Source organism: Limulus polyphemus, unplaced genomic scaffold, assembly GCF_000517525.1.
Source record: "Limulus polyphemus unplaced genomic scaffold, Limulus_polyphemus-2.1.2 Scaffold14, whole genome shotgun sequence".
Classification (NCBI taxonomy): Eukaryota; Metazoa; Arthropoda; class Merostomata; order Xiphosura; family Limulidae; genus Limulus; species Limulus polyphemus.
Window position 1 is genome coordinate 1954503 of NW_013665624.1, and position 14678 is coordinate 1969180.

At 33.2% G+C, this 14678-nt stretch overlaps 1 protein-coding gene across 3 annotated transcripts; it reads left to right on the plus strand.

Moving 5' to 3' along the window:
- The first annotated feature begins 6 nt into the window (after positions 1-6).
- Positions 7-14407, plus strand: LOC106457090 (small RNA 2'-O-methyltransferase-like). Of its 3 annotated transcripts, XR_002610125.1 has the most exons (6): positions 7-227; positions 3306-3553; positions 4882-5064; positions 9277-9437; positions 10901-11067; positions 11645-11782. XR_002610125.1 is itself a non-coding variant. In XM_013916477.2 (5 exons), the coding sequence occupies exons 1-5, from the start codon at positions 57-59 to the stop codon at positions 12808-12810; spliced, it is 834 nt and encodes a 277-aa protein (XP_013771931.1). In that variant the 5' UTR covers positions 7-56; the 3' UTR covers positions 12811-14407. The 3 variants fall into 3 exon arrangements, 2 of the variants coding, with proteins under 2 accessions (XP_013771931.1, XP_022238883.1); XM_013916477.2 differs by lacking the exons at positions 9277-9437; positions 10901-11067 and adding an exon at positions 12763-14407 and having other exon boundaries at positions 11645-11828; XM_022383175.1 differs by lacking the exons at positions 10901-11067; positions 11645-11782 and having other exon boundaries at positions 9277-10894.
- The last annotated feature ends 271 nt before the right edge of the window (positions 14408-14678 follow it).

Here is a 14678-nt window from a genome sequence, read left to right on the forward strand (position 1 = left end):
AGAAATATATTTCTGAACACTCCCGGTTGCATTTGATTCGAAACTTTTAGCTTTTTATGGTATTTGAAGTTGTAAGTTGTATCAAATGTAGCGAAATGGCGGGATTACCATTAATACGAAGAAGCGAAACTGAAACTGAAAGACATGGAATGCAGTTTGACCCTCCGGTTTATATTCAACGTTATAGAACGGTTCGTGATATTCTTGAAAAAGAAAAAATTGTTAAGGTTAGTAAATATATAGCTATAAATAATGATATTAATACTATTGCTATTACTAGTAGTAGTAACTAATGGTAATAGTAATATTTCATCGTGTAATTATTAATGACTAATGTGTATATGACTAAGACTAAGAGTAACACATGAGGCTTTTTTTAACAAATATTTGTAAACTATTTATGCCCCCTGTTGGTTGTAGATCCATGATGTTACCATCACTAATGACCACATTATAATAAAACATACTCTAATCTTAGTATAATTACTGTTTGAGTTTCCTAATGTATATTTTAACATAATATAATATTCAGACAATGATGGATCATCTGTCAGAAGAATTAAAACTTAACTGAGTTCTAGCCTGCCTTTTTCTTATCTTAATTTTGGCTCCTCTAGAACTGTTATCATCAAAATATTGCTCAAACAAGTTAAAGGATTTTATGCTATTAACCACCTAAATATTCTTGTAAATTAACTTCAGTAAGATTATCTTAAACCTGTCATTTCTCAAGACAAAACATCTTAACCCATACAGTTTAGGGATACAGAAAAACTTGACTGTAAATCAACTAAAAAAAAAATCATCATCCAATCTTCCTCTGTAAATGTAACCAATGCAATGTAATTCTTAAAGGTGTTAACCTTCTTTAGACTAAAATCAATCTGATGATATAAGAAATTAAAAGTCACCCAGAAAGTCTTTATTTGGTGTTTTTGAGATTCCCACCCTCGGGTTTGTGCCAGATATCTCAGATTTGTGTATACAACTACAAGTAAATGGTGTTCAAATGACATATGCCATATATAACCCATATGACAATAAGAGATTAAGGTGAAATTACCTATCAACACCACATGAATTCAAAGAATAACTCAGCCAAATAATAAAGCCAAAATTCAGGATAGGATAAAATATCACCATTGCAAGATACAAATAATATTAATGATCTGTATCAGAAGATAGATAACAAAACACACACACCAAAGAAATTTACATAAAGAAACTAAATCCTTGTAAAATGAGGCTTTATCATCATAGACACACTTAAATGCACCATAATAAACTTAAGAAAATCACCAATAACAAAATCTGAAAAGAGTGTACTAAGTAAAGGGCTAAAGTTTGCCCTAAGACTTAACCAATACCCACCTTAGATATAACTCAAACCACAGAAAGTGCAATCTGCAGCTTACTAAAAAAATAAAAAGAAGCCAGAAAATATATACCCATTATAACATCACTATACTTCCACCAGAAACTTGAAGAAAAACAAAACCATAATAATTCTACCAGCAGACAAAGGGAATGCCACTGTAATCAGAGACAATGAAGAATACTCTATCAAATTCCAAACTCTTATTGAAAATATTCACTACATGAAGATCAAGTTTATCTTAACAGCTAATACAGATAAGAAAATTAACCAACCCATCAAGAAACATTAGAAAGAATGCCGAGCAGAAACAACTAATAGCATGCAACAGCACTATCCACACTTCTGTAGATTACCAAAAATTCACCATGTTTTAGCTAGATATCTGGTAGATCTATCGTCACTAACAGGTAAATCATCCACACATTCTAAGAACTTGACCCACTATGTAGAGATTATAAAAGTAACCAGGATAAATTCACAAGAAACAATAATCAACATTAATGTATCTAACCTCTTCACTAATGTACCAACCCCTGGTACACTAGAAATACTTCACCAATAGCTTGAAAATAATAGAACTCTTGAGGAATGCACCCACACTGACAATTTCCACAATAATAGAACTTGCAAATTACAATACCAAAACTCAATACAAACTACTTTAACTTAAGATAAATACTACCAACAACAAGAAAGCCTATCTTGGAGCTTGCTCCTATAACTAGCACCCAGTAACCAAAATATGGGATATTCTAAAGCTAGTACACTCTAAACAGTCACTTTAATCCCCAAGATGTGGCTCGGATATATTGATGATACATTTGTAATATGGTCACAAACTAAAAGGATGGAAGAAAATCACATCACTACAATCCTTCTTAACAATGGATACCTGGAACACTTGATAAAGAAGTTAAACACCAAGAATAAATGGGGAAAAAGTTACTGACGTACAACCGTATTCCTTTACATCATAGGTCTTGCTTGAAAACATACAGATAATAGGTAAACAGCATAAAGTCATAACAGAAACCACAACACAATATAACCACAATTATTGTACAACAAACCACCTAAAACCCTAATGTAGAATGAAAACCATTTACAGCATTCCCAGAGAATGTGGATTCCAATAAGTTGGAGATACTAAAAGACTAATAAAATGTAAAATTCAGAAGCGTAATAAACATATAAGAATCGGTAACACTGAATTATCTGCAACAGCCCATCATACCAAAGTAAACCTTACATAAATGTTGTAATAATAGGATATGAATCACGTATGATAAAAATATAAAATCCTTCTTCACCCATTTAAGTGATAACACAATCAGTCAACCTTGTATAGATGTCACCAAAAGATGGATACTCTTTTAGAAAACAAGTAGTGGATTTCAGTTGTAATGGGGAGACTCTATACATGCAGTTGAATGTAAAACACACTAAACTTCTATCAAGAAGACCAAGGATCTAATCCCAACCACTGCCAACACAGAAGATAGCCCTTCCCAGGACTTCTTGTGTGAAACTTGAAAGTAAACACTTGGTCATATAACTTATTGTGAGAATATCCTTAAAAGTAACAATTGTATATAATATTCATAAAATTTATGTTTCTGGCTTAAAAACAATACAGTAAATATATATATTTAGAATTGACAAAACTTATTATAGAGCAAATCTTGCATGAACTTGAGAAAAATTAAAGTTATGTTCAAAACTGTACTCAAATAATATTCAGAGCTGAACAAGTAAGCAAAAATATGTAGTTATATTCAACTCAGTAGGGCTATGTGTACTATAGATGTTTGTGTGTATACATAACTGACAGTGGGTGAGAAATGCAATGTAGATTAAGCATCCAGGAAATTAAATATACTGGTGAATTGATATTAATGTTCTACCATGCTTTTTGTTTATTTTTGAGGTAATCGATTTTGGGTGTGCAGAAGGGAAGTTCTTAAGATATATCAAGAAAATTGAAACTCTTGAAGAAATTGCTGCTGTTGACTCTCAGTACAGTTGTTTGATGGATACAAGACAAATTGCAGCACCTATAGCATGGGATTTCTTGTTTAAAAGAAAAAGGCCTTTGTGCATCAAGCTCTATGAAGGAAGTATTTCTGACTGTGATATTCGTGTGGCTGGGTTTGATGCTGTAACATGTATAGAGTTGTACGTCTGTGTTGATTCTTTTCCTGTAAAAAGTACTTCTAATTGTATTAGTGAATTGTGCCACTTGTGTATTTGTTAACATAAGCTTGGTCACAATATATTCATTTTGATTAGTTTGTTACTAATTGATTGTGTCAAAAACAATCTCGCTTTTAAATGAGTAATAAAATTGTGGGTTGTTTGTGATTATGTGTTGTCATTTTTCTGTACTGCAGCATTAAGTCAAGAGAAGGTCGTGTAATGTTAAGGGAATATATAGCTGATAATACAGTTACTGCATATTAGGATGTTTGATCAATACTCCTGAAATGTTTTTTTGAATTGCAGTGTGCAATTTACTCCAAATTAGACTGGTCTATTAAATTAGCTTTACTAATTACTGAATTAACATTTAGATCTAATCAGTGTAGGTGGCTTGCTTTGATTGGTGGTTAATGAAGTTGTAGATTAGAAAAAAAAATGATAAAATTCTAATATTAAAGCTGGAGTCAATATATATTTACATGTTATAAACATATAATATGTGTTAAGTTAACAGTTTTCATATATTTGTGATGTAAATGTATTATTTTGTTTCATATATACAATTGCTACCTGACATCTTTAAAAGAAGAAACACTTTATATGAACAAGAAATACATGTTTTAAAGAAATGGTTATTTTTCCAGTATAGTTTGAGATGTGTTTGCATAAATCATGGGAATAAATGTTATTTTCTGTTTTTCATTTTGCTTCCAGAAAAGTGAGTTTTAAAAATATAGGTTGTAGGAAAAATTAGTCAGAAGCTATATACATAAGTATTAATAAAAATATATTTCACAAGTGTAGACATAGAATAAAGTTTTATGCATATTTTTGCTTTGTGTAGATCTGTGAGTGGCACTGAATCTTCAGTAGTTGCATGGTCTAGGGTTTTACCATTTTGACATAGCTACTGACTGAGGTCTTTATGTTCAGACATTACCTTTCAATACTTTCTCCTAGTCATTGTGGTTTAATATTGTGAATTCACCATGATTTTGATTAATAATAACAAGCTAATAAGTAAATAACTTTTAAAGAGCTAGACAAGTGTATGTGAAGTAACATGAGATAGCTTGAATGTAGTATGTTTTTAGAATATCTTTAACATGTGTAAATATGGTTAGAAGCTATAGTTTTTCACCATACTTTTGTTATAAAGCAGAAAAAAGTAAATATTTTTTCTTCCCAAAATATTCACTTTTTCTGCAAACAGATGATTGAAAAATTTTAAATCATTGCTCAAACAACAATAGCCTTGTTAATGGGTGCTCATTTGAAATGAAATTTTGTGTTGTATTCTTCAGATTAGAGCACCTTAGTGACCCAGAACTTGACAGAGTACCATATACAGTGTTTGGATACATTCAACCTAGGGTAGCAATTTTCACCACTCCAAACAAAGACTTCAACTGTTTGTTTCCTGAACTAAAAGGATTTCGGCACTGGGACCACAAGTTTGAGTGGGACAGAATTGAATTTAGAACATGGTAAGTTAGTCAAAAGGCTTTATGCCTAAATGTCACTATACATTTCTATAACATAATCCAAGTATTCAATGGCAATGAAAATATTTTTTATATATATAATTGAAGAAAACTATTTGCCTGATTTTTACATGAAACTAGTCTTATAACTACTCAGTAATTACAACCACTTAATATTCTGTTGAAGAAAGTGTGATGAATTATTAATTTCCATATTTTTCTGAAAACATTTGTAAGTAGAAAGGGAAATTATAGATAAAATACAAAAATTAGGTTTAACACTTGTAAAGTAGAATCTAGTGAGAAAGTATGTTGATGCTGACCACTATGAAAGTTAACAGAATGAAAATTTTTCTTAAGCCTCTATATGCTATTTGAAATATCCAACAGTGTTTTTATCTTTATATTGAAGATGCCTTTTACTTTAACTTAATTTCCCAGTCTTTTTTGTTTCTCTCTCTCTCACACACATTCGCATTTGTCAATCAAACATCTTTGTTTAATTCATATTTCTGAAATGAATTCTGAGGTTCATGTTACTACTTCAGGTATCATATCTCCTACAAGCACTCTTTCACGTGCTGCAGGTTGGGGTGACCTGTCATTGGATTGATCAGCTATTATCTGCCGAGAGATTGATCATTATATGGGTCAACCACCTTCTCCTGAACTTGTTCCACTTTCTCCTGAACAAGCTGAACCTGTTTGGGCCAAGGAAGATTTTGATAGCCTTTTTCCACCACTGGATTTGCTGTGTCTTCTGTCTTCCTATGCCCCATCTGCAGAATCAGCTAGGCATAATATGGCATTTTTGGACATGATTTCTCAGAATGTGATGTTTTATCCATTTCCCCAATTTCCTATGATCCCCATCCTTCATTGTTGGATGATAATTCTTTCTCTACATATTTAGTGTTTCTGCCTTCCCCAAATATTAGGGGTCATGCTGAGCAATGTGATTCACAATTGATTAAGGGTACCAGCATGCCGAGCCCTCCAAGGGCTACAGATCAGTTTTCATGCCTTCATCTTGCTCTTACTTCACTTCTATGGTATTTATCTACCATCCATCTCCTTTCCGAGGTGATACACTGAGATCCTGAGGGGTTTTTGAGGGACAGCTTCTCCCTTATTACCTCCATGTTGGCTCGTTTATCATCTTCAGCTCTTGCCTTACACACGTGATTTCTCTGTCATTGGGATCTTCTGGGTTGTGATGAGGCCTTGTCCCATACGTTTGTTGCCCACTTACCTACAGGACTTGCGTATGGCCCCTTTTCTTGGCAGTATGATTTTGACCGTGTACCTGAGACTTTGGAATCACAGGTGGAGTTTATGCATCCCTTACCTGTTCCTCATCTCATCGTTTTATTCAATATAGATGGGCACAGTGCCTACAATAACGGTGACTACCCAGTGGGAGCTCAATTGTGTAAATTTGTTCCCCTTAGGCAATCTTTTGCCACAGATCAGTGGGTTATATGGGTTTTATTTGAGGGACTTGTCCTCCTATTTCTTTCCTCCTCTTGTGAAGATAAAACACAAAACATTTTATTTATAAGGTTCAAATGTTTCAGAAAACACTCACTCCATCTTCAGCAAAATCAGAAAATCATGTTACATAGATGATTATAAACTAAAACTCTAATATCACAATCAATAGTTCACTTAGTTTTTAAGAAAAATGGTAAAACAAAGGACTATACATATATTGCACAACAGTTGAGTTTAAGTGTGAAAATTTAGAACAATTATAAATCTAAAGAGCTTTGTGAGTCGTTAAGAGTCAGCCAGTCTTTAGCTATGAGTAAGCTTTCTTTAATGTAGAGCTCAAGGTCTGCAGATCCTGTGGTAATGACAGAGAAATAGTTAAATGAAATATTATGACCTGTGGTTTCAGAATATGAACGAATGTATGAGTGGTTTGGTTTAAGTAGTGGACAATCAGTTCTGATAGATACTCCTAAATGTTCACAGACTCTTGTTCTTAAGTGGTGTTTTGTTTTGCCAATGTACAGTCACTACACATATATTTATACATGAGCCATAATCAGCAGAAGGAATTTTAGAGATGCCAGATACTCCCACCTACCTCATTTGTTTAACCTGGTACAGCTGTGTTGTAGCATGCAAATAACCATACAACAACCCTCCACCAATAGGAGCTTCATACACTCTCCTGTTGCAGCCGGCTCCCTGTATAGTGTAGAATCCAATCTTCATTTCTCAATTTGGCACAGAAGAGTGTAATTGCTTAAAAAATTTGTTAGTGCTTGCTTAGTATTTTGCATTAACAGTTTAATTTGTTAAATATATTTTTATAATTGTTTCTAGTTTTTCTTAGCAATTTATATTTTTTTCTACAAGGAAACTAGATAGTTTAGGTTAGTATTTCAATATCTACTCTCAGCTGTCGTTCATACTTCCACTGCACTTCAACCTACAGTTCCTTAGGTTTCAGGTTTCACACTTTCTTTCTGAGGAAGTATCGGTTTTTTAGGACATCGTGATTTGGAGTTCATTATGCAGCCTGTTGTGTCTCTTGATCACAGACCAGAATTTCCTTTTTCTGGGGGAACAGTTACAGGAAGATGCCAATTTGGATAGCTTGTTTCCTCCTCCTTCCTTTGCCATGCAATCCTACTGTGGAAGCTCCCAGACTGTTGAGATGGGGTGTTCCACAGGACTGGTAATAGGTACATCCTTATGGTATATTGCATTATATATATGCCTGTCCCAAGACATACCAACTCATGGACTATCATGATTAATGCAGAGTTGGGATAGCTGCCCATCCATCTGATTCTGGTTGAATAAACAGGTTTTCGTGTTCACCCATTACACTTTCTCCAGTGTTGTGTTCTTCCAAACTCCTCACTGCATTATTCCATCTTTAAATGGAGTATGGGAATCCTTACCAGTTACTAGCTGCTGGAGTAGTGGACCATGGAGGAATCTTCCTGAGTGTGCTCAATCCCACTCACTTGGGAGTAGGGTGGTGGTGTTCTGTAGGTGTAGATGGTGTGAACTCTCCTCCTACTGCAGAGAAGTTCCTCTACCAAGAGATGTCACACTCCATGGGTGTTCTTTGGACTCTTTCTGAAGGGTGTTCATCTAGGTACATTTTGCACTGGTCCCTACACCATGTTAATGTGAGATTCTAGCTATTAGGTGAGAAGAGGTCAGGTATTGTATCGGAAGTTAAAATTTTCCTATACTAAAATAATATTTCAGATAGATACTAATATCTGCTCACACTTTCCACCCTACCTCCCCACTTTTGGTACTTCTTTTTTGCATAATCTCGAAATAAAAATTGGGTTTTCCACTATAGAGGAGCCAGCTGTGACAGGAGAGCGTTTTGTGCTCCTACTGATGGAGGGTTGCATGATTATTTGCATGCTACAGCACAGCTGTACCATGTTAAACATGTGGGGTAGGTGGAAGTATCAAGGCTAGTGGTGAGTGAACAATTTGTACATATAGAGGGCAGCACTAAATGAGAAAAGGTATTATGTAAGAGGAGGTAAGTATCTATCAGAAATATTTTTTCAGTATAGAAAAGTTTTTAACTTTCAAGTGTTACTGTACATTAGTATTATAGAAATGATTGTTTCAGTTGATATCTTATGCAAGTAGTTATTTGCATGAAAACAATCTGTAAAGGGTTTAATAATTTTTAGAAAAATGTGTTATACTAACATATATTTTGGAAACCTTTAATGCTCTCATGATTTTTTTGGAATTAATAATATTTTGCCACAATTAATTGAATGTTATACACTTTTCATTCCAAGTAAGAAATCATAAACTTCTGTATTTGTAAGTAATTTTTTATAGCTGAAGATGCATTGTTTTAATTTTGTAACTTTCTGATTTATCTGTTAGAGTTTATTTGGTATTACATTACCTTTGTCCTTGTTGCATTTATGTTCTCTCCATGTGATTGCATTTTTGTTTTTTCTAAAGCAACTACTTATCTTCTTTCTACTATATACAACAAATGAGCAAATTCACTAATGGATTGTCCATACAGTATACTATGAATTCATAACTCCACATTGATGTTGTGTTTCAAGGCCCAAATATTTATATTCAGGAATCTTCTACACCTATATCAATGGCAATTGCAGGTGCATTATCTATTTATGATGTTATCGCTATTGTATATCAATTGATATGTTCCTTTTTTTTTTTCCTACTTCCCCAATTTAGGTCCTTTGTTATCCTGTTTCATTGCCTTCTGTGGAGCCTGTCTAACCTGTGGAAGATTTTGACTAGGTTTTAACACCTCCAGCCTTTGCTTCCGGTTATTCCTCATAAAAAAAAACATGTACTTCCTCCTTTTTTTTTTGCTTGCTATGGACATTTCTCAGGTATATGAGATTCTAAATCTCTTTCACCAGTAAATCCTGATAACTCTTAGATTCCTTTATTTCATAAACCTCCATTTGCTTACTTTCCTTCTCCTCCCCCTCTTGTCCACACTGATACTATTCTATTTTTCACTTTTCAGTGTTTTCCTAATTCTCCTCATCTTCATGACCTGTGGTCATGACTCTTCTGTATTTCTTCTATACCAGTCTCTTGAGTCTATCTGTATGCTTAGGACACTCACCTTTCACCTTCTTTATTTCTTTCTTTCTAACAATCTACTTGTCTTTGACTTTTTTGCAACTTCTTCACTATATCTTTATTCTTTATCTCCTCACTTTGTTTCTCCATCATGACCCTTATAGTTTTGTAGGGGACATCTTTCTTTGTTTTGTGGATCCTCTCATTCTGGATCTTTTGCTTTAGGGTGTCAGTATCTGCTTCCCTTCCTCATATCTATATGACCTTTGTCTTGCCCTTTTTTTTACACTCCTAGTCTTTATGGGTGTTCCTGACTTCTTGGAATCTCAGGTTGAGCTTGACTGCTTGCTAGCAATCATTCATTGTTTCACTGGTTCCCCACCATGAGTACTCAGTCTACTACCTATCTTTGGAAGTCACATTGGGGCCAATCTCTCTCCTATTCTTTGTCAAATCAGTTCTGTTTACCATCTCCCTCTCCCTTAAGGCAGACTGTCGTGACTCTTGGCAGTGATTTCTTTGAAACTCATTCTGGGCTCTGAGCCCTTTAGCACCCATCTCCCCCCATTTTGCCCATCTGTGGTCTCTCATACCAGCAACATTTAGGCTGTGCAAGCTCTTTCTCATGGTCTGTCTCTGCACTTTAATACTCCTTCCCATCCTTTCCCCTATCCTTCTCATTCTGATCCTCTGTGTACTCAACATCTTCAGGATGTGGTGACCTCTTTGTTGGATTTACAAATCCAGCAAAACTCCATATTTCAGTAACAGCTATATTGTAAAGAGATTCCAGTAAACTGGCACTTCTTATTATAGAAATGGTTGAGGTATACAACAAATTTTGAGTGCTTGGGGTACTTTCTTAACAAGATAGACAATATAGACCTTGCCAGTGACTTTGCTGTAAACATAGGTGGGAATATTACTTTAAGCAGTAAGATACTCATTAGCACAAAGTAGTCTTATTGGATATGTAGCTGCTTGAAAACCATGAGAAAACATAACCAAACTAAAAGGTTGAAATGGGAATTGAACCACAAAAATTGGAATGAGCAAAGTTGGAAAAACGTAATTTTTACAGATGGTGCCAAATATGAATCTTTAGGTAACAACTAATGACAGTTTTTTTTTTTCAATGGTAAGCATAGTGAGGGGGATCAGTCTTAGTTTGAGGCTGCATCTCTGTTGTAAGTGTCAGTGATCTTGCCAAAATTTATGTCACTCTGATTCATCATGCCATTCCATCTGGAATGCTAATCCTTAGACGGGGATACTTCTTCCAGCAAGACAGTGATCTCAGGTATGCAGCAGATGTATTGAAACAATATCTTGACAGTATAGAGACCAATGGAACACTCACGGCCATGACTTGCTCAAAAAGTCCCAATATGAGTATTTTTGAGGCTGACCAAACAACTTGGGTGAATTGTGGTGAGTAATACAGGAAATTAGAAACAATACTCTGCAACCATACAATGATAAACTATATTGCAGCATAAAACAAGGTGTAACACTGTGTAAAGCAAAGAACCTACGTACACAATATTGTACATGTACATTGTACAGTCTTGTTAATTTTCTTTTTGAATTTTCTGTGTTTGTACCATTCATAAGTTCACTATGTTAGTTGCTGCATGTGTTTTATTTGTGTGGTTCCATGATTACTTCCATTATTGTAAATAGACGATTCTTAGACATATTAAATGTGTAGAGCTACATATGTTTGCAAGCTCAATTGTGTATACTTAACATAGCTTATAACTGTAAAAACATTTTCATTATTGAAATTGTTTTATCAACAAATATATATATAATTAAACTCCAGTTTATAGTCAAAGTGTAGCATTTAAGCATTTTTGCAAAATTTTTTTTTATTTTTCTGGCCAATTGCCATATTCAATCTGTAAATTATATACTTTTGGCCAGGTAAAACAAAATCAGGTTGTCAAACTCTGGGGGCAGTGTTATAAAATGTTATTGTAATATATTTAATATTTGTTTGTTCCAGGTGTTTGAATGTTATAAAACAGTTTTCCAACTACACTGTTGACATTTTTGGAATTGGAGAACCTCCTTCAGAGTCAGCCAGTCTTGGCTGCTGTAGCCAACTTGCTGTTTTTAGACAGATTTTGGTTAACAATCACATTAATTGGAATGACCTGAAGCCAGATAAAGAAACACCCTACATTTTAGTAAGTTTACCCTCAAAAATTAACTAAAGAGAAGTGTGGAAAAAATATATATAGAAAACAAGTCTAAGGAATTTTTTCTTATCAGCAACTACGAAAATAAAGTAATTTGTCTTGTATTTACATTGATTACTTGCTTATAATATGCAGACATTACATTTGGGATGCAGTTATCATGTAGGAAACCTTGTTTCTATTTATGCAGTTAAATGTGTTGTAATATTTTATCATTCTTCCTGAACACTACAGAGAGATGCTGAATCTGGTGTTTGGTCCAAAATGATAAACTGATTATTTCATAAAATATAAGTTGTATTTATACCATGTGTTTACTTCATAGTAAAGATTTTGCTACAAATTACATATGATCTTGAGAAAATATTGTGATCTGCTGGTCAAAGGAGTTTAAAGCACTACTTCAACTCCTGTGCAAGTAGAGTATATGTGAATATTCAGTGCATCTTATTGCTCAGTAGACAATGTTTAAGAAGCCTTTGTGATGTGACTACACACTATTCTTTGTTGTTTTTTTAGATTGCACTTGGATGAAGAAAATAATCTACTGACATACAATAGAATTCATTAAGGATCGATCATTTGCAAAAGCACCAAGTTTAATTTATAATTCCTTTCCCTGACCAGATTTTCATTTATATTAGTCAGAGTGTTTGTTAAAAACTTTGTTTTGTGAAGAACAACTTTTAAATGTGTGGCAATCATCCTTGTTACAAATATTTACCACACTAATTGTTTAACATGTCTTGCAGTAGTTGAATGTTTTACATTATTAAAATACAAGTTATTGGCTGAGTTTCATATCCTTATTCTTATGCTGTTATTAAAGTTTTTTGGTTTAAATGTTATAATTTGAACTATTAATGCTTATGTTAATGTATCTGATTCTAAACCTTCACATTAACTTCATGTTCTCTTCTAGATTACTGAATATATTTATCCACATGAAGAGTCTTTGACTGAAGCCTAGGAACATTTTACAACTGATATAGCACAATTCTTTGTTTTTTAGGAATGATACTGCAATTTTGTTAATGTATGTATTTTCAGAACATTAAGCTTGGGAAATTAGTTTTCTCCAATAGATTCAACTATGTTTCTTTGTTCAATTTAGAGAAAGACCAGTCAATTTTTTCATTTTAACTTTAAACATTGCTGTTTGATTATGAGAACTAAAACATATTGTGAATTGTTTCATAGAAGAAGCTATACAGTTTGTATGTAACTAGTTTTATGCTGTTTCTTCACTAAATACAGGTAATTAATACTCATGTAAATAGTGTTAACATATATCTTCTTTCTATATTTCATATTTTTATATATGTTTGTGCATGTGCGTGTGTGTATTTATATATGTTAAAACAGTTTACTTTTTGAATGTAGAGAAAATTGGCACACAATAAAATTTAAAATAATAGAAAGGTCAATATATTAAAAGTTTGCCAAGTTAAGTTTCGTAAATAAGGTACAGAAAAAATTAAGATGTAAATACTACCTGGAAACCGTTTTATTTTTATTATAAATAGTAAAGGAACTCATTTTTATAATAATAAAAAATTATCTTTTCAAGTTATAAAGCCTCCAGTTTTTCTTTTATCGTGAAAGGAACTTGGGTGTGTCATATGACTTCTATCACTTTTCCAGTAGATCATATTTGATTCTCTTTCATATTGTTGCCTAGAGTATATGGATGGCTTTTGCCACTGAACTTTGTTTTTGTAGTTTTTCACTTGTTACAAGATGCCATACTTTGTTTACTACAGCTGGAATATTGCTTGCTGCATGTCTCTTTTTAGATGGTCCTGGTGCTCCAAATTCGTCCACATTCTTTTGTTTTCAAATTTCATTACGTACAAGAGAAATCCCAATGTTGGACATTCTAAATCCCTAATCTGAATACATCTTTATGATAAGAGTATGCAACTATTTTACATTGGAAAAGGCTATTACATACCCTTCCCAAAAGCAGTCAGTTTCATTGGCATCACATTATCTACAAAACCCTCAAACATTGTCATTGCAACTGTATTTCAGCTGTAGGTTTCATGTGACTTGCTGATTTGTATATTCGAAATCATTTTAATTAATATAACATACTCAAAGCTCTGTAGTACCTTTACAAAGTGAAATTTGAGATGGACTTTCAATGGAAGATTGGATTAAAATAATCATTACATTTGGACTGATTATAAGTAGGGTTCATAGGCATAAAGTAGTTTTCTATGCACATAATTTTGACAACTTATTTAATGTGTCATGAAAGATAGCACATCAAATTTTAAAAACTGCCTGTGATAATAGTTAGGTTTCACGCTCTTGAAATAGCTGGGTGAGTAATTATTACACTTCTGTTTGAAATTAAATTAATTTTTTAAATATATATTTTCCACTGACTACATTATTATCCACTGATCCTTTTACCAATTTGTTTATTAGTTCACTGTAATAAATTTTCTAAGTTTATTCTTGTTCCTTTTTATGGGTTAGTGAATGATGTTAATGTTACATTGATTCTGGGAACTAGAGCATGAATGTCTGTCTAGTAGACATCAGCAGTATGATGCTAACTTTTTGCACATGTAGTGAGACATCTAAACATTAAACCATATAATGTTGTTGTTTTTTATGAAATAAGAATAGGATTTTCTCAAATGCACTGATTACCAACATGTAAAAATAGTCTTGCTAGTAACTAGATGCTAGAACATGAATTTTTTTTATTATCTTTGTAGCTGAAAATTGGAATCAATTGAGTTGCAGAAAAGAGACTGAACACATTGTAAGACAAAGTAAAAATCATTCTTTATTTTCAACAACAACAAGTATTCAATAATAGAC

Bases quoted from the DNA above. Each gene is read 5' to 3' on its own strand.
- LOC106457090 (XM_013916477.2), top strand. From the start codon at position 57: ATGGTATTTGAAGTTGTAAGTTGTATCAAATGTAGCGAAATGGCGGGA. The intron at 228-3,305 runs GTTAGTAAATAT...TTTATTTTTGAG, and splicing joins AAAAAGAAAAAATTGTTAAG to GTAATCGATTTTGGGTGTGC. The intron at 3,554-4,881 runs GTACGTCTGTGT...TGTATTCTTCAG, and splicing joins GCTGTAACATGTATAGAGTT to ATTAGAGCACCTTAGTGACC.